At 40.0% G+C, this 23689-nt stretch overlaps 1 protein-coding gene across 1 annotated transcript in view; it reads right to left on the bottom strand.

Moving 5' to 3' along the window:
- The window catches only part of LOC117331569 (cilia- and flagella-associated protein 54-like), an 85121-nt gene that overhangs the window by 31320 nt on the left and 30112 nt on the right, over positions 1-23689 (bottom strand). Inside the window, 17 exon segments of the mRNA XM_033890361.1 lie at positions 789-845; positions 2472-2623; positions 2885-3148; positions 3332-3532; positions 3924-3990; positions 5284-5457; positions 16747-16834; positions 18200-18385; positions 19153-19305; positions 20466-20716; positions 20992-21221; positions 21491-21727; positions 22105-22286; positions 22404-22630; positions 22734-22831; positions 22946-23050; positions 23547-23612. Coding sequence (XP_033746252.1) covers positions 789-845; positions 2472-2623; positions 2885-3148; positions 3332-3532; positions 3924-3990; positions 5284-5457; positions 16747-16834; positions 18200-18385; positions 19153-19305; positions 20466-20716; positions 20992-21221; positions 21491-21727; positions 22105-22286; positions 22404-22630; positions 22734-22831; positions 22946-23050; positions 23547-23612 — 2738 coding nt within the window.

The raw sequence follows: 23689 nt of genomic DNA on the forward strand, positions 1-23689 counted from the left end.
TTAATATATGTTGTCTGTGTTAGATAAAACCTAAAACTTTAATTTATTTCTGAGTTATCAAGCAACACCCAGATAAAATCATCTGGAATGATAGACATTGTATTATAAATTAATCTAACAATAGATTTGACAGTTTACAATTTAATTACTATGTTTTAGTGGCTGTACATGCTGCATCTTGATTAGACAGTTTACATTTAATGGTAACTTTACCAGAATCAGTTTTTACAGGTTTTTGTTGTTTTACCTTCTCCTCGTGTACCTCCGTATTCGCCTCTGTCTATTTAAGCGTTTGCGCTTACTAACAAACAAGGAAAAACAATCACCATTATAGAGATAGCCAGGCTTCAATTTCAATACAAAAACAAGAAATATCTTTTTCCGATTACCGTATACAAAATACCCACGCTCACAACATCTAACCCAGTCCCTGGGAATTGAAATGCTTCATTGTTGTGGAGTCAATATCTCTGGTATTCTGATAATATGTTGTTATTACAGTAATAATCTACTGGAGTTGTGATATGTCCCTAAACTCACAAACATAACATCTTTCTGTAGTGTTTTAATGTGATAAAAATAGAATTTAACTGATAGAAATTAATTTGTTTTGGAGAAAATTGCACCTTAGTAAATGAAGCACTCCAAAATGGTAGGGATTGGACTAAAAGAGGGGTTCCAACATGATACATGCTAATAGTGCTACAGAGGAGAGGGAGGGGTAGGAATGGGTTCATGCATGACTCGTCCGACTATATATAAAAGTAAGCCATGCGTGCTTTGTATACCTCATCTGTCTCACGTAGCGAGACACAAGTTTGCGCATATGGATGGAAACATGGCTGCTGATGAGGGGAAAAGAAAACAGGCAACAATTTTATATTACTCAGCTACCAGTGTGTGATATATACACAGCACATGTCACACAATATATACAGCACACAATAGTAAATCATGTGATATAACACAATTCATATTGTTATCAGTGTCTTGTATAAGTATATAGGAAGACACATCCAAAAACACAATACAATAATACCTACCATATATACTGTGTTGTACAATACCACACATGCTACACCAGTGTTACACAAGTAACAAGGAGCTAATTCTCTATTATACATTGTACATTCTAACACACAAGCTGTATTCGTTATACCGTTGAACATTCTACATTAAACATAAAAGGAAAGTGAGAGTTGTGGCTTGGAGACACCGACACCTGCTTCTTCATCAAGTTTTTGCAGTTTACAAAAAACATTAAAATCTTGACATATCCACAGCTAATTTGATTACACAAATTATTTATCTTGTTTTCAAAATTCTTCCTTCAGGCCACTTTGAGATCAAGAGAAATTGTCAATGTTGTCTGATTCTGACGTTGAATTTCCCAGTTAAACAAAAAACATGTATATCTTCCTTATAGTTTTACATTGCATAAGTGATGTGTATAATAAAGCCATATAGAGAAACATTTCAATATGCATTGGAGCTGTTAAGTTTCATACAGCAGCTGACTAAAATATCATGATAAAACGATATCATAATGTACTAAAATGTCATGATAAAACGATATCATAATGTACTAAAATGTCATGATAAAACGATATCATAATGTACTAAAATATCATGATAAAACGATATCATAATGTACTAAAATGTCATGATAAAACGATATCATAATGCACTAAAACATCATGATAAAACGATATCATAATGTACTAAAACGCCATGATAAAACGATATCATAATGTACTAAAATGCCATGATAAAACGATATCATAATGTACTAAAATGCCATGATAAAACGATATCATAATGTACTAAAATTATGTCATGATAAAACGATATCATAATGTACTAAAACGTCATGATAAAACGATATCATAATGTACATGTACTAAAACGTCATGATAAAACGATATCATAATGTACTAAAACGTCATGATAAAACGATATCATAATGTACTAAAACGTCATGATAAAACGATATCATAATGTACTAAAATGGCATGATAAAACGATATCATAATGTACTAAAATGCCATGATAAAACGATATCATAATGTACTAAAATTATGTCATGATATAACGATATCATAATGTACTAAAACGTCATGATAAAACGATATCATAATGTACATGTACTAAAACGTCATGATAAAACGATATCATAATGTACTAAAACGTCATGATAAAACGATATCATAATGTACTAAAACGTCATGATAAAACGATATCAAAATGTACTAAAACGTCATGATAAAACGATATCATAATGTACTAAAACGTCATGATAAAACGATATCATAATGTACTAAAATAGCATGATAAAACGATATCATAATGTACTAAAATATGATGATAAAACGATATCATAATGTACTAAAATATCATGATAAAATGATATCATAATGTACTAAAATCAGGTAAAGTGAGTTGAGTTTGTGAACACTACACTGACAACTTACAACACATCCTCTATGACAGGTATGACAGGGATACTCTCCCCCAGGGACACAAAGAAGTGGGCCTGGACCAGTGCTAGGTGACACGTCATGTGTGGACCGTACAGTGTGGCCAGACTGGAGGGGAGGCGCTTGTCCAGAAGGTTCTCCAGCAACTGTAACAAAGGTGTATCACAATAGTGATCATATATAGCAACCCGAGTAATGATGTAACTACTAGACACACCCACTCTACATAAACAGAGCAGAAAAATATAACTGCATGCTACAAAAAGTATGTCTTTAAGTTAAAAAAAATTGACCACAAACTATAACCTTTGTAGAAGACTTTGGTTTACTGTTAGTTTAAGGCTTAGAGAACTATATTTTTATTTCAATACACCATATTAACTAACATCAGGCCATGGCTTACTTACCTTCATGTTAGCTGGCTCTGTGATAGGCTTGGCTGTGTTAAACATCACAGACTTCATCTTGGACTCCACCTGACGGAAGTTACTATCACCAGTATGTGGGAGTCGCTCCCCATGTAGGAGTCGCTGGAGGGTGATCATCGCCTCGGTAAAGAGTGACATGTCTGTGAGGATTCGCACCTTCAGGATACGGCCATCCACAGAACGCTGGAGGTCACGGCACACAAAGGTGGTGAAGTGTAGGTACAGAGTCAGCAGTGGTAGAACCTGTAGGGTGGAGAATCAGCCGTAGGGTACAAGTAATATGTGTACAGACCTATACAACAGGACCACACTTAAAGACAATCAGAAACATTAAAAAACATTGACTGAATGATCAACAAATATTCATACATTATAATGCCATGTACTTCATTAATTCTACTATAAATACAAAATACAAGTCCTTACAAAGAGGTTGTGTCTGCCTCTTGCCAGTTCCTCTGATGTCCAGCGAAGACAAGAGACCAGGGTGCGTCCATCCATGCGGAACTTGTCTGAGAGGAGATCGATCCCTGGGACAAGGTTTGTGACCTCACAACCTTCTCCTACTTCGTACATAGCATAATCACGGTCTGCAGTGGGGTGGGGTAGTGAGGACCGGAACAGGGCCTGACAGCAGAATTATATCATATAGCACAATGTTCATAATGAGTACAAATTGTGTTTTGTAGGAATTTTGTTTTAAATATCTATGTTGTAACGATAGTCTGTTAAATAGTGAAAGTCTACAAATTTTATTGGTTCACTTTCAAATTGTTTACACTCTTCATACTGTCTTAATAATTTACTGTCAAATTTTAGATCATGATTGTACAGACTTCTAATGTATTGACTTTACTGGTATGTAACTATTTTTAATTTGTCATTCTATGGTTCCTCCAGACTCTTACATGTAATAATGAAGGTCAGTTTTTAAGGCCAAGCATCAACATGTTCTCCTCGCTATATTGTAAATTTACTCATAAATATCTACATAAATTAAGACAAATAAAAGTGATACCTTGAAGAAGTACCCAGACAGGAAACAGCACTCCATACGCAGACCAAGGTCCTGTGTCAGGATATACCTGTGGACAACACAATTATAATGTCTCTAATACATTAAAACAAGGCCCTGTGTCAGGATTTACCTGTGGACAACACAATTATAATATCTCTAATACATTAAAACAAGGCCCTGTGTCATGATTTACCTGTGGACCACACAACCATAATGTCTCTAATACATTAAAACAAGGCCCTGTGTCAGGATATACCTGTGGACAACACAATTATAATGTCTCTAATACATTAAAACAAGGTCCTGTGTCAGGAAATACCTGTGGACAACACAATTATAATGTCTCTAATACATTAAAACAAGGCCCTGTGTCAGGATATACCTGTGGACCACACAATTATAATGTCTCTAATACATTAAAACAAGGCCCTGTGTCAGGAAATACCTGTGGACAACACAATTATAATGTCTCTAATACATTAAAACAAGGCCCTGTGTCAGGATATACCTGTGGACAACACAATTATAATGTCTCTAATACATTAAAACAAGGCCCTGTGTCAGGATATACCTGTGGACCACACAATTATAATGTCTCTAATACATTAAAACAAGGCCCTGTGTCAGGATTTACCTGTGGACAACACAATTATAATGTCTCTAATACATTAAAACAAGGCCCTGTGTCAGGATATACCTGTGGACAACACAATTATAATGTCTCTAATACATTAAAACAAGGCCCTGTGTCAGGATATACCTGTGGACAACACAATTATAATGTCTCTAATACATCAAAACAAGGCCCTGTGTCAGGATATACCTGTGGACCACACAATTATAATGTCTCTAATACATTAAAGCAAGGCCCTGTGTCAGGATATACCTGTGGACAACACAATTATAATGTCTCTAATACAATAAAACAAGGCCCTGTGTCAGGATATACCTGTGGACCACACAATTATAATGTCTCTAATACATTAAAACAAGGCCCTGTGTCAGGATTTACCTGTGGACAACACAATTATAATGTCTCTAATACATTAAAACAAGGCCCTGTGTCAGGATATACCTGTGGACCACACAATTATAATGTCTCTAATACATTAAAACAAGGCCCTGTATCATGTCTGCTTTGCCCAATAATGCTTCAGATCAAATTCATCAAAATCTATTCAGGGGTTCAGGACTAATCCCTGTCAGCGGCCACTATGCCATGGCATAGGATATCATATTCAAATTCATATAGGAAAAGTATAGTGTATCTCCAATCACATCTGAAGCATATCTAACACCAGATTCTCATCCCAACAAACACATTCCCATAATGCCATACACATCATGACATCATACTTACTGAGCAATCTTGGAGGCCAGGACGCCCCCTAGTACACAGCCCCATAGACCACAGTGCTGTAACATATCAGAGCTGATATCAGTACTCTTATTGAAGAGTTCACGCCAGGTATGGAGAGCATTGGACGTGTTGAGTGTGTAGTCCAGGGACTCTGCCCACCACTGGTACGCCAACCTGTAAACATCAATACATCAATGGCTGTAGAAATATGTACCCGAAGGTAGATTAGGAATTAGTACTGGAATACTGACCTACAGACATCACTGGAATACTGACCTACAGACATCATTGGAATACTGACCTACAGACATCACAGGAATACTGACCTACAGACAACATCACAGGAATACTGACCTACAGACAACATCATTGGAATACTGACCTACAGACAACATCACTGGAATACTGACCTACAGACAACATCATTGGAATACTGACCTACAGACAACATCACAGGAATACTGACCTACAGACAACATCACAGGAATACTGACCTACAGACAACATCACAGGAATACTGACCTACAGACATCACAGGAATACTGACCTACAGACAACATCACTGGAATACTGACCTACAGACAACATCATTGGAATACTGACCTACAGACAACATCACTGACCTACAGACAACATCACTGGAATACTGACCTATAGACAACATCACAGGAATACTGACCTACAGACATCACAGGAATACTGACCTACAGACAACATCACAGGAATACTGACCTACAGACAACATCACTGGAATACTGACCTACAGACAACATCACTGGAATACTGACCTACAGACAACATCATTGGAATACTGACCTACAGACAACATCACAGGAATACTGACCTACAGACAACATCACTGGAATACTGACCTACAGACAACATCACTGGAATACTGACCTACAGACAACATCACAGGAATACAGACAACATCACAGGAATACTGACCTACAGACATCATCACTGGAATACTGACCTACAGACAACATCACTGACCTACAGACAACATCACTGGAATACTGACCTACAGACAACATCACAGGAATACTGACCTACAGACATCACTGGAATACTGACCTACAGACAACATCACTGGAATACTGACCTACAGACAACACTGGAATACTGACCTACAGACAACATCACAGGAATACTGACCTACAGACAACATCACTGGAACACTGACCTACAGACAACATCATTGGAATACTGACCTACAGACAACATCACTGGAATACTGACCTACAGACAACATCACAGGAATACTGACCTACAGACAACATCACAGGAATACTGACCTACAGACAACATCATTGGAATACTGACCTACAGACAACATCACTGGAATACTGACCTACAGACAACATCACTGGAATACTGACCTACAGACAACATCACTGGAATACTGACCTACAGACAACATCACTGGAATACTGACCTACAGACAACATCACAGGAATACTGACCTACAGATAACATCATTGGAATACTGACCTACAGACAACATCACAGGAATACTGACCTACAGACAACATCACAGGAATACTGACCTACAGACAACATCACAGGAATACTGACCTACAGACAACATCACAGGAATACTGACCTACAGACAACATCACTGGAATACTGACCTACAGACAACATCACTGGAATACTGACCTACGGACAACATCACTGGAACACTGACCTACAGACAACATCACTGGAATACTGACCTACAGACAACATCATTGGAATACTGACCTACAGACAACATCACAGGAATACTGACCTACAGACAACATCACAGGAATACTGACCTACAGACAACATCACTGGAATACTAACCTACAGACAACATCACTGGAATACTGACCTACAGATAACATCACTGGAATACTGACCTACAGACAACATCACTGGAACACTGACCTACAGACAACATCACTGGAATACTGACCTACAGACAACATCACTGGAATACTGACCTACAGACAACATCACTGGAATACTGACCTACAGACAACATCACTGGAATACTGACCTACAGACAACATCACAGAAATACTGACCTACAGACAACATCATTGGAATACTGACCTACAGACAACATCACTGGAATACTGACCTACAGACAACATCATTGGAATACTGACCTACAGACAACATCACAGGAATACTGACCTACAGACAACATCACTGGAATACTGACCTACAGACATCACAGGAATACTGACCTACAGACAACATCACTGGAACACTGACCTACAGACAACATCACTGGAATACTGACCTACAGACAACATCATTGGAATACTGACCTACAGACAACACTGGAATACTGACCTACAGACAACATCATTGGAATACTGACCTACAGACAACATCACAGGAATACTGACCTACAGACAACATCACTGGAATACTGACCTACAGACAACATCATTGGAACACTGACAGTACCACTAGAATACTGACCTACAGACAACATCATTGGAACACTGACCTACAGACAACATCACAGGAACACTGACCTACAGACATCACAGGAATACTGACCTACAGACAACATCATTGGAATACTGACCTACAGACAACATCACAGGAATACTGACCTACAGACATCATTGGAATACTGACCTACAGACAACATCATTGGAATACTGACCTACAGACAACATCACTGGAATACTGACCTACAGACATCACAGGAATACTGACCTACAGACAACATCACTGGAACACTGACCTACAGACAACATCACTGGAATACTGACCTACAGACATCACAGGAATACTGACCTACAGACAACATCATTGGAATACTGACCTACAGACAACATCACTGGAATACTGACCTACAGACAACATCACAGGAATACTGACCTACAGACAACATCATAGGAATACTGACCTACAGACAACATCACTGGAATACTGACCTACAGACAACATCACAGGAATACTGACCTACAGACATCATTGGAATACTGACCTACAGACAACATCATTGGAATACTGACCTACAGACAACATCACTGGAATACTGACCTACAGACATCACAGGAATACTGACTTACAGACAACATCACTGGAACACTGACCTACAGACAACATCACTGGAATACTGACCTACAGACATCACAGGAATACTGACCTACAGACAACATCATTGGAATACTGACCTACAGACAACATCACTGGAATACTGACCTACAGACAACATCACAGGAATACTGACCTACAGACAACATCACAGGAATACTGACCTACAGACAACATCATAGGAATACTGACCTACAGACAACATCACTGGAATACTGACCTACAGACAACATCACTGGAATACTGACCTACAGACAACATCACAGGAATACTGAACTACAGACATCACAGGAATACTGACCTACAGACAACATCACTGGAATACTGACCTACAGACATCACAGGAATACTGACCTACAGACAACATCATTGGAATACTGACCTACAGACAACATCACTGGAATACTGACCTACAGACAACATCACAGGAATACTGACCTACAGACAACATCACTGGAATACTGACCTACAGACAACATCACAGGAATACTGACCTACAGACAACATCACAGGAATACTGACCTACAGACAACATCATTGGAATACTGACCTACAGACAACATCATAGGAATACTGACCTACAGACAACATCACAGGAATACTGACCTACAGACATCACTGGAATACTGACCTACAGACAACATCACAGGAATACTGACCTACAGACAACATCACTGGAATACTGACCTACAGACAACATCATTGGAACACTGACCTACAGACAACATCACTGGAATACTGACCTACAGACAACATCATTGGAACACTGACCTACAGACAACATCACTGGAATACTGACCTACAGACATCACAGGAATACTGACCTACAGACAACATCACTGGAATACTGACATACAGATAACATCATTGGAATACTGACCTACAGACAACATCATTGGAATACTGACCTACAGACAACATCATTGGAATACTGACCTACAGACAACATCATTGGAATACTGACCTACAGACAACATCACAGGAATACTGACCTACAGACAACATCACTGGAATACTGACCTACAGACAACATCAATGGAATACTGACCTACAGACAACATCACAGGAACACTGACCTACAGACAACATCACAGGAATACTGACCTACAGACAACATCACTGGAATACTGACCTACAGACAACATCATTGGAATACTGACCTACAGACAACATCACAGGAATACTGACCTACAGACAACATCACAGGAACACTAACCTACAGACAACATCACAGGAATACTGACCTACAGACATCATTGGAATACTGACCTACAGACAACATCATTGGAATACTGACCTACAGACAACATCACTGGAATACTGACCTACAGACATCACAGGAATACTGACTTACAGACAACATCACTGGAACACTGACCTACAGACAACATCACTGGAATACTGACCTACAGACATCACAGGAATACTGACCTACAGACAACATCATTGGAATACTGACCTACACACAACATCACTGGAATACTGACCTACAGACAACATCACAGGAATACTGACCTACAGACAACATCACAGGAATACTGACCTACAGACAACATCATAGGAATACTGACCTACAGACAACATCACTGGAATACTGACCTACAGACAACATCACTGGAATACTGACCTACAGACAACATCACAGGAATACTGACCTACAGACATCACAGGAATACTGACCTACAGACAACATCACTGGAATACTGACCTACAGACATCACAGGAATACTGACCTACAGACAACATCATTGGAATACTGACCTACAGACAACATCACTGGAATACTGACCTACAGACAACATCACAGGAATACTGACCTACAGACAACATCACTGGAATACTGACCTACAGACAACATCACAGGAATACTGACCTACAGACAACATCACAGGAATTCCTACAATGGATCTACCTACAGACAACATCATTGGAATACGACCTACAGAAACGAACAACAACATAGGAATACTGACCTACAGACAACTACCACCCCACTCACAGGAATACTGACCTACAACATCACTGGAATACTGACCTACAGACAACATCACAGGAATACTGACCTACAGACAACATACAGGAAACGACTAAAAGACATCAGAATACTGACCTACAGACAACATCAATGGAATACTGACCTACAGACAACATCACTGGAATACTGACCTACAGACAACATCATTGGAATCACTGACTACAGACAACATCACTGGATGACCCACATCACTGAATACCCTACGAAACATCACAGGAATCACTGACTCATACAGACAGAACATCACCTGGAATACTGACCTACAGACAACATCACAGGAATACTGACCTACAGACAACATCACTGGAATACTGACCTACAGACAACATCACAGGAATACTGACCTACAGACAACATCACTGGAACACTAACCTACAGACAACATCACAGGAATACTGACCTACAGACATCACTGGAATACTGACCTACAGACATCACTGGAATACTGACCTACAGACAACATCACTGGAATACTGACCTACAGACAACATCACTGGAATACTGACCTACAGACAACATCACTGGAATACTGACCTACAGACAACATCACAGGAATACTGACCTACAGACAACATCACTGGAATACTGACCTACAGACAACATCACTGGAATACTGACCTACAGACAACATCACTGGAATACTGACCTACAGACAACATCACAGGAATACTGACCTACAGACAACATCACTGGAATACTGACCTACAGACAACATCATGGAATACTGACCTACAGACAACATCACATGGAATACTGACCTACAGACAACATCACAGGAATACTGACCTACAGACAACATCACTGGAATACTGACCTACAGACAACATCACTGGAATACTGACCTACAGACAACATCATTGGAATACTGACCTACAGACAGCATCACAGGAATACTGACCTACAGACAACATCACTGGAATACTGACCTACAGACAACATCACAGGAATACTGACCTACAGACAACATCACAGGAATACTGACCTACAGACAACATCACAGGAATACTGACCTACAGACAACATCACTGGAATACTGACCTACAGACAACATCACAGGAATACTGACCTACAGACATCATCACTGGAATACTGACCTACAGACATCACAGTAATACTGACCTACAGACAACATCACTGGAATACTGACCTACAGACATCACAGTAATACTGACCTACAGACAACATCACAGGAACACTGACCTACAGACAACATCACAGGAATACTGACCTACAGACAACATCACTGGAATACTGACCTACAGACATCACTGGAATACTGACCTACAGACAACATCATTGGAATACTGACCTACAGACAACATCACAGGAATACTGACCTACAGACATCACTGGAATACTGACCTACAGACAACATCACTGGAATACTGACCTACAGACAACACCACAGGAATACTGACCTACAGACAACATCACAGGAATACTGACCTACAGACAACATCATTGGAATACTGACCTACAGACATCATTGGAATACTGACCTACAGACAACATCATTGGAATACTGACCTACAGACATCATTGGAATACTGACCTACAGACAACATCATTGGAATACTGACCTACAGACAACATCACAGGAATACTGACCTACAGACAACATCATTGGAATACTGACCTACAGACAACATCACAGGAATACTGACCTACAGACATCACTGGAATACTGACCTACAGACAACATCACTGGAATACTGACCTACAGACAACACCACAGGAATACTGACCTACAGACAACATCACAGGAATACTGACCTACAGACAACATCATTGGAATACTGACCTACAGACATCACAGGAATACTGACCTACAGACAACATCATTGGAATATATGACCTACAGACAACATCATGGAATACTGACCTACAGACAACATCACTAGGAATCTGACATACAGACACACATCACTAGGACAATACTGACCTACAGACAACATCACAGGAATACTGACCTACAGACATCACAGGAATACTGGACCTACAGGACAACATCACTAGGAATACTGACCTACAGACATCACATGGAATACCTGACCTCAGCACAACATCATTGGAATACGACCTACAGACAACATCACTGGAATACTGACCTACAGACAACCATCACAGAGGAATACTGACCTACAGACAACATCACGTGGAACTACTGAACCTACAGACCAACATCAACTGGAATACTGGACCTACAGACAATCACAGGAATACCTGACTACAGACAACAATCACTTGGAAGTACTGACATACAGACATACATCATTAGGAATACTGACCTACAGACAACATAATTGAATACGGAATACTGACTACAGACAACATCATAGGAATACTGACCTACAGACAACATCACTGGAATACTGACCTACAGACAACATCACTGGAATACTGACCTACAGACAACATCACAGGGAATACTGACCTACAGACAACATCACTGGAATACTGACCTACAGACAACATCACTGGAATACTGACCTACAGACAACATCACTGGAATACTGACCTACAGACAACATCACTTGGAATACTGACCTACAGACAACATCACTGGAATACTGACCTACAGACAACATCATGGAACACTGACCTACAGACAACATCACTGGAATACTGACCTACAGACAACATCATTGGAATACTGACCTACAGACAACATCACTGGAATACTGACCTACAGACAACATCATTGGAATACTGACCTACAGACAACATCACTGGAATACTGACCTACAGACAACATCACTGGAATACTGACCTACAGACAACATCACTGGAATACTGACCTACAGACAACATCAATGGAATACTGACCTACAGACAACATCATGGAACACTGACCTACAGACAACATCACAGGAATACTGACCTACAGACAACATCACTGGAATACTGACCTACAGACAACATCATTGGAATACTGACCTACAGACAACATCACAGGAATACTGACCTACAGACAACATCACTGGAATACTGACCTACAGACAACATCACTGGAATACTGACCTACAGACAACATCATTGGAATACTGACCTACAGACAACATCACAGGAACTACTGACCTACAGACAACATCACTGGAATACTGACCTACAGACAACATCACTGGAATACTGACCTACAGACAACATCATTGGAATACTGACCTACAGACAACATCACTGGAACACTGACCTACAGACAACATCACAGGAATACTGACCTACAGACAACATCACTGGAATACTGACCTACAGACAACATCACTGGAATACTGACCTACAGACAACATCACAGGAATACTGACCTACAGACAACATCACTGGAATACTGACCTACAGACAACATCATTGGAATACTGACCTACAGACAACATCACTGGAATACTGACCTACAGACAACATCACAGGAATACTGACCTACAGACAACATCACTGGAATACTGACCTACAGACAACATCATTGGAATACTGACCTACAGACAACATCACAGGAATACTGACCTACAGACAACATCACTGGAATACTGACCTACAGACAACATCACTGGAATACTGACCTACAGACAACATCACAGGAATACAGACAACATCACAGGAACACTAACCTACAGACAACATCACTGGAATACTGACCTACAGACAACATCATTGGAATACTGACCTACAGACAACATCACTGGAATACTGACCTACAGACATCACTGGAACACTGACCTACAGACAACATCACAGGAATACTGACCTACAGACAACATCACAGGAATACTGACCTACAGACAACATCACTGGAATACTGACCTACAGACAACATCACAGGAATACTGACCTACAGACAACATCACTGGAATACTGACCTACAGACAACATCACTGGAATACTGACCTACAGACAACATCACTGGAATACTGACCTACAGACAACATCACTGGAATACTGACCTACAGACAACATCACTGGAATACCGACCTACAGACATCATCACAGGAATACTGACCTACAGACATCATCACAGGAATACTGACCTACAGACAACATCATTGGAATACTGACCTACAGATAACATCACTGGAACACTGACCTACAGATTACATCACAGGAACACTGACCTACAGACAACATCACTGGAATACTGACCTACAGACAACATCACTGGAATACTGACCTACAGACAACATCACTGGAACACTAACCTACAGACAACATCACTGGAACACTAACCTACAGACAACATCACAGGAATACTGACCTACAGACAACATCACTGGAATACTGACCTACAGACAACATCACAGGAATACTGACCTACAGACAACATCACAGGAATACTGACCTACAGACAACATCATTGGAATACTAACCTACAGACAACATCACTGGAATACTGACCTACAGACAACATCACTGGAATACTGACCTACAGACAACATCATTGGAATACTGACCTACAGACAACATCACAGGAATACTGACCTACAGACAACATCATTGGAATACTAACCTACAGACAACATCACTGGAATACTGACCTACAGACAACATCACAGGAATACTGACCTACAGACATCACAGGAATACTGACATACAGACAACATCACTGGAATACTGACCTACAGACAACATCATTGGAATACTGACCTACAGACAGCATCACAGGAATACTGACCTACAGACAACATCACAGGAATACTGACCTACAGACAACATCACTGGAATACTGACCTACAGACAACATCACAGGAATACTGACCTACAGACAACATCACAGGAATACTGACCTACAGACAACATCACAGGAATACTGACCTACAGACAACATCACTGGAATACTGACCTACAGACAACATCACTGGAATACTGACCTACAGACAACATCACTGGAATACTGACCTACAGACAACATCACAGGAATACTGACCTACAGACAACATCACTGGAATACTGACCTACAGACAACATCACTGGAATACTGACCTACAGACAACATCACTGGAACACTGACCTACAGACAACATCACTGGAATACTGACCTACAGACAACATCACAGGAATACTGACCTACAGACAACATCACAGGAATACTGACCTACAGACAACATCACTGGAATACTGACCTACAGATTACATCACAGGAATACTGACCTACAGACAACATCACTGGAATACTGACCTACAGACAACATCACTGGAATACTGACCTACAGACAACATCACAGGAATACTGACCTACAGACAACATCACAGGAATACTGACCTACAGACAACATCACAGGAATACTGACCTACAGACAACATCACTGGAATACTGACCTACAGACAACATCACTGGAATACAGACAACATCACAGGAATACTGACCTACAGACATCATTGGAATACTGACCTACAGACATCACTGGAATACTGACCTACAGACATCACTGGAATACTGACCTACAGACAACATCACTGGAATACTGACCTACAGACAACATCACTGGAATACTGACCTACAGACAACATCATTGGAATACTGACCTACAGACATCACTGGAATACTGACCTACAGACAACATCACAGGAATACTGACCTACAGACAACATCACTGGAATACTGACCTACAGACAACATCACAGGAATACTGACCTACAGACAACATCACAGGAATACTGACCTACAGACAACATCACTGGAATACTGACCTACAGACAACATCAAAGGAATACTGACCTACAGACAACATCACTGGAATACTGACCTACAGACAACATCACTGGAATACTGACCTACAGACAACATCACTGGAATACTGACCTACAGACAACATCACTGGAATATTGACCTACAGACAACATCACAGGAATACTGACCTACAGACAACATCACAGGAATACTGACCTACAGACAACATCACAGGAATACTGACCTACAGACAACATCACTGGAATACTGACCTACAGACAACATCACAGGAATACTGACCTACAGACAACATCACAGGAATACTGACCTACAGACAACATCACTGGAATACTGACCTACAGACAACATCACAGGAATACTGACCTACAGACAACATCACTGGAATACTGACCTACAGACAACATCATTGGAATACTGACCTACAGACATCACTGGAATACTGACCTACAGACAACATCACAGGAATACTGACCTACAGACAACATCACAGGAATACTGACCTACAGACAACATCACTGGAATACTGACCTACAGACAACATCATTGGAATACTGACCTACAGACAACATCACAGGAACACTGACCTACAGACATCACAGGAATACTGACCTATCACCGTAAATTGATATGAATTGAGTCAGTGACAGATCTACGCTATACAAACCTGATGTTTGATGAGTGGTACTGGAGATTTCCCAACTCATGCATCGCCTGGGCTGCTAGACCTCGCTGGTTCTTAGCTATCAACATTTCTGAAAGGAAACAACATTGTTGTAATACATTTTCTTGGTAAAACATTTTAAAGTGAAAATTATTTATGCAACATATTCCTCAAGCAACTAATAAAGTGACACTGTAGTATCTATCAATTAACCATTATGTACAAATAAACTGAAAGGATAAAGAAAACAAATATACTACGGCTATCTCACTTTCAGGACGGACTCTCACAATGCTTATGGACAGCAGCACTCAACAACAAGTTACTACTCACTTCGGAGTTCACAAATTGACTATAAATCATTAAGTTATATGTCCACGTATAACGTCGAGACGTCAACATCAGTTCATTACACTTGCCCACTTGCATGACAATGATTATTGACAACGGAAATGGCATGTAATACTGTTAGTAATGCAAACCGTCGGATTCATCCAAAAACTGTGAGAATCAAATTGATGCTCACCTAGCCAGTACATTGGTTTGCCACTGACAACGCAATGCCAAGCGCGTCATATGCAATGATTGACGGCACATGTGCCCAGAAGTTTTCTAATGAGATGTTGGAGGTCTTAAATCACATTATTTCAATCAGCTGGTCATCAATGTGTGTACCAATGTCGAGGTCAGCGTTTTGGAGATGCTTGTCGGTTCGGTGATAAGAGGGGGGGGGGGGGGGGGGGGGGGGGGGGATTTTTTCATGGGTTAAAGGCACATTTAGTGAAGTGATCATTTACTAGAATCCAAGGCCTTATGTCGATCCCAAGGCCTTATGTTGTGCTATTCAGCAGGATTATGCCGGACCACACATTGAGTTTGATGGGATTTTTTTAGTTTGAAGGGATTTTCTTGCAACCCAGAACATAATCTCTATTGAATGGCTTCCATAAAGCCCTGATTTTTCCCAATTTGAACACTTGTAGCATGAATTTGACAGAAGAGTTTGAATCAGCCAAATATTCCAATTAACCTCCCCCAATTGGCCAATGACTTACTGAGGAATGGAATAACATTCCTCTACGGCCTATCCATGGCCTATCCATGGCCTTATGAACTCCACACACTGCAGAATTTGAGATGCTATAGCTGTGCATGGAGGACAAACACAATATTAAGGATCGGTCTGACAACAGTCGTTATTCCAACATTGTGATCATAAGGGTACCCTTATTGATGGCGGCCTAATGAACTCCTCACTTGTTAAAAACTTCACAAAATTTGAGGACAGATGGTCCAATATTCAAAGTTAACTACCGCATTTCACATTTAGGTAATTTGCTCACAAATACATTATTTAATTAAACCATGAAGTTGCATTTATTTATTATCATTTCAGTATACTATGAATGTTTATTATTTCATCCTCCACAGCTCTAGTTAATTTACAGGATCTTACCTATGGTCTTCTCGTATGATGAGATGACAGTACCCAGTTGTGATCGAGGCATGCATGAGGTCTGGACGTCGTCAATATGTAGGTATTCCTCGTGGCTGATATCTAGGGGCATGGTGGGCTGAGGACGCGCTGTGTTGGGGGTAAACTCCACTTTGGATACCTGGCGACTCAAGGGTAAGTCACTCGCTGTGAACAAAATAAACAAGTTTGTAAGTGTATTAACTAACGATGTGGCTTCATCTGGTAAACTCTACCTCTGAAACTTTTAGTGTTACAGACACTATGATGATCGGGCAGAAATTTATGATAAGACAAACGAGAAAACTATTTGACTATTAAGATATTTTAGACAGATTGGAGATTTAAGTACATTGTAAGACAGCTAAGGCCTGAGAGAAATTTGTAAAATTGGTGAAATATCTGAGACAGTTGAAATTTTTAAAACATGCAAAATTAGTGTGAAACATGAAAATTTTTGTAAATATTCGAGAGGTGAGGCCAGTAAGAGCTTTGCTTGAGACACATAGATAGTTTTGTGTGAGACACACAGATAACTATGTGAGACATATAGATAGCTTTGTGTAAGACACAGAGAACTTTGTGTGAGACACACAGACAGAGCTTTGTGTGAGACACACAGACAGAGCTTTGTGTGAGACACACAGACAGAGCTTTGTGTGAGACACACAGACAAAGCTTTGTGTGAGACACACAGAGAGAGCTTTGTGTGAGACAAAGTATGTGTTTGACAGATAGTGAGAGACTGTAGATCAGTGAGAGCTTTGAGTGAGACAAAGTATTTGTTTGACAGATAGTGAGAGACCGTAGATCAGTAAGAGCTTTGAGTGAGACAAAGTATTTGTTTGACAGATAGTGAGAGATCGTAGATCAGTGAGAGCTTTGAGTGAGACAAAGTATTGACATGGGATAAGACACAATCCTTTGTAACTTACAGTTCTGCTGTCCTGCCAGGTAGAGGACCAAGAGGCGTCGACTGTGTTGGAGGGCATGACAGGTGTACTGGGATTTATCAAACACACTTCTCAGTACAGACAGGCTGTGTGGTACATCTAAGGGCACGGACACGTTCCTTTTACCATCCTCACCTACAACACAGGATAGTGCACTGTTAGTTGTTTTTCATGGAGGTAATATGTTGTGGTTGTCCAAGTTGGACCTTCTAAACAGTCTTCATTCTTCATGTATATAAATATTTCCTGGGTTTTTATTTTCATGCAATCTTCAATGATTGAATAAAGTGAAATTCAATTCCCTAATAATCAAATACTACAACTATACAGTACAGAAACACTAGCTACAGGTCCTGTTTCATAAATCAAATAAAAACTTCAAGACATAAGACAGATTTTATATACAGTATTAAGTGCTTAACACCAGTCACAATTACAATGTATACGATATTATACAGGTGTGGTATCCCGATTGTTAATACATAAATATTATTGGTGTCTATTTAGCCAATCATATTGATCAATAGAAAATTAACAACTATATACCAGGTAAACTTAAGTCTGAAAACATTCAATGAGGACTGGTTGCATTGATTCAAGAACAACCAAAAACAATCTGATTAAAATCAGCTGTTACATGACTACGTTTACTATGTACTCAGCCTGAACATACATTGTATGAAGGTCAGGGTCACGTTCAGGTGACTTTTCAATTAGCCAATCACATAGCTGCAGGCAAAATCTGTCCTGCGCTTAGATATTTGTCATGAAGGTATGCTTAGTCATGATAAGATATCCGAGAGAAATCAAACAGAGCTAAAAATAATATGGCAGTGACGACTCCCAGGAAATCACACAGATTTTGTCATTTGTGTATACTTTGTATTTTTGTCTTTGTTCAAACATTGACACACGCAGATGGAACAATGTCAGTCCAAACGTTCTATGAAAGAAAACTGAAAATTGCCTATCTCTTCATTTGAATCTGCCATCTTTGTCGCATCTTTTGTTGCTACCCAAAATGCAACCAAAGGCTTTGGAAAGCTCATCTCTGATTGGTTAATACATAGTGAGCATTCATTGTCACTGTGGTCACCTGAGCGTGACCCCAATTGGAGCACCTTCAGATGTTCAGGCGTAGTAACAGCAGCTGATTTAATCAGATTGAACCAATAAGGAAGTGAGATAGGGGCACTGTCTGATGGAAGTAACAATCAGTACATAAAATTCCTTACAGAATTGAAATTAATAAATAGTAAAAATACTGATATAGTAGTTAAAGTAAAATGTGTTACTTGTGTATGCGCCATGGCCGAGAGGGTCAATCTGTGCCCCAGGCTGTATAGTGGAGGATTGTAGTTTGTCATTACTGATAATCAGTTGACTGTGTAGGTACTTCTTGGCTGTGATAACACCGTTCATTCTCTGCATAAGGAGTTTGATGTGAGACTGAGGTGGTATCTCTCCTCCCAGCTCATAGATTTGATCCTCTAGCTGTCTCTGGGCCTGAACCAGGAGTGGCATGATCTGCTCAGCATACCGGTCACTATAACATCAAAGAGTGTTTTGTCCAGTAACATTGAACATAACTCAATTTTCTTCTCTAAATGAAAACATTCTGGGAAAGCTTGCATTTGTTGTACTGACTATTTTTCCCTTATCAAATGTGTCAGAATAAACAGAGTGTTGTGAGATGATCAATGACTGTGTGTCCTCGTCAAAATTTATACCTCAGACTATATTTCAAATTAAAACAAAATCCTTCCCATAATATTAAGTAAATACATATCAAGTTGTAATGGAATAAAATGAAATACTAACTTAGACAGAGCGCTGAACCTGAGAGCGATGTCCACTAGTTTCTCCCACTTCTGTTCATAGTACAAAAGCTCCATGACCCTCATCACCAGCCTCCGCACCCAGCGTAGGTCACTGATGCTCAGGTTGTCAAGAGGATTCTCAAACTTGAGATTGGCTCCTCCTTTCTCGTCCTTCACCTCCCCTGTCCACGACTCAAACAGCTCTCCAAGCTTACGGTTCTTCTTCTTCTCCTTAACATACAAAATTGCAAATTAGTCAAACAAGATCCTTCTATACTCAAAATAACTACTAACATGTAGTGTAAAACATCCCCAACAAAAACCATGTACTAGTACTTCCTGACAAGATTTGAATTAGAAGAGACTTTTTCTCAGCGACAGTGATGTATACTTCAGTTACTTATGGAGTTTTCCACCCTTGTTGTAATTGTAAACCTTTTGTATCCCTAACAGCTTCCTACAGACAACTAGCTGTATAGAATATCTATATTTAGATCTACCTTGTTAGCGTGTGCCTCCAGATCGAGCTGGAACTGAGAAAGCATGTCCAGTACACAATCTGCTGCCATGTAAAATGGCCTCCACACCAGGCCACGCAGCTGGTCAATAGACAGCAGGCCATCGTCCACATTAGAATTAGGTGAGAAAGCTCTCAGAAGGGCTGTGTGGGCACAGTTCCATAGTGACCGACAGGCATTCTGTAACAATGTCCAGTGCTGACCTCTATGGGCCAAATTCTGAAAAACAGGTTTGAAAAGTCAGACTCTCATATATCAAAGTCTAATGAAACCATACAATAATTGTTTATTTCCAAAGTATTCTTCATCATCTTAGATATTATTAACACCATTTGAAAGTAAAAATTCTTTGAACTGAACAAAAAAATGGTAAAACAAATGGGATGAACAACTACATGATATACTGATCATGCATACCAAGTTTTGTTGAAATCAGAAGAGTACTTTAGTAGGAGTTGTCCGAAAGGGATTATGGGACAAAAGACAGACATACAGCCGGCCGGACAGACAGACGAACAGCCAGACAGGCTGATTCAAGTAAACTGACCCTAACTTTGGTACGGGGGCATAAAAACAAACTTTAAACATGAACTTACTATTGCCCTCCTGAAGTAAGTAAATGTCCTATTCAGGGCCTCCTCTGTATCTTTGGATGACAGCATGATGTGGTCCATAGGTTTAGCCGGAGCCTTGGGCATGTTACTGACATCTGACCTGTATGTACGGGGAGTGTCCTCTGGCTCTGGGGGCATGAAGTAGAGAGGTGGAGGGGCACTGCCTGTAACAGTACAAATGTTAAAGTGATATCTACTCACCTAAAGTTACTACAAAACATCAGTAAAACCAATGACTTCCACAAAACTCAAATTCTAAACATCTTCAGTCTGACCATTACCTGTGGCCAAGGCTGCAGCGATCTCTATACCAGTGGCAGTGGTACGGGGGCGTGTCTCCTGCTCACACCCAGCATCCATGTTATCCATGTCAGGGTTGTCCGATCCTTGACCATGGTACTGCTGGCGTTTATTATCTCCATTCTTCCTTGATGGGCCTCCCTCCCAACCGACCACCAGGGTGCCTGCAGTTTCATACGTAAACCACTCCTGGTCCAGGAAATTGGTCCTGTGAATAGAAGTGAGAAGATATATAACAATATGTATGTGAACATAATAGACCAACACCACAAAACTTGTATCAAAACTTTAAGTAACATTGGTGTGTGTACCTGTACATGCTGCTGCTGGAGGTACCCAGAATCTTGTCCCGAGTTTCTAACTTCTGTAGGAAGGAGGAGAAGTGACTAAGTCCCTGGATCAATGTCAGCTGTAAACAGAGATAACACGGATGTCACCCCAACACAATCATTCTAGAATTGTTAAAAAAATCCCACCTGTTTTAAATATTTTATTTAAATCTTCCATTCTTTAGTTTACTTACCTGACATCGCCATGGTAACTCATCAATACAGAGCTTGCGCAGACGACGTCGCCTCAACCACTGTCTGAACATGTCAGGAAGGTGAGCAGTAAACTTCTCTATTGCCTACAATGTAAAGACAAATAGCAAGAGATAAAAATGGCATCATCATCCAGAAACCTATCAGAATATATCATGTCATATAAAAATGGTTCTCCCACTAAAGGAATAATGATATGAATGTAGTGATCTAGGAATCCCATCATCAACATGTATTGTTATAATTTCTATATCTTCATCAATCAGTGCTGTCACAGAGCCTAACTACATTATCAACATATATTGTTATTTTTGTATCTTTAATTCATCAATCAGTTCTTTCACAGAGCCTTACAACATTATCAACATGTATTGTTATTTTTGTATCTTTAATTCATCAATCAGTTCTTTCACAGAGCCTAACCACATTATCAACATGTATTGTTATTTTTGTATCTTTAATTCACCAATCAGTGCTGTCATAGAGCCTTTTGTGCAGTTTATGATCCTGCTGCAGTGAATTAAAGTTTCTGCAAGGCAGTTACATCACTTTCTATCAGTGTGTGCTTGGACGAGTACAAACCTTGAGTTCTGCTTCCTCCTGGGCTTGTCTTGCACTTTCAGACATGTTGGCATTAACATGAAGAGGCTGAAAACAGAAGTACACCAATATAAAGACAAGACATGGCACCAAATACAATGATATGTCCTCCCACAATCCTTCAC

This window comes from Pecten maximus, chromosome 7, assembly GCF_902652985.1.
Source record: "Pecten maximus chromosome 7, xPecMax1.1, whole genome shotgun sequence".
Lineage (NCBI taxonomy): Eukaryota > Metazoa > Mollusca > Bivalvia > Pectinida > Pectinidae > Pecten > Pecten maximus.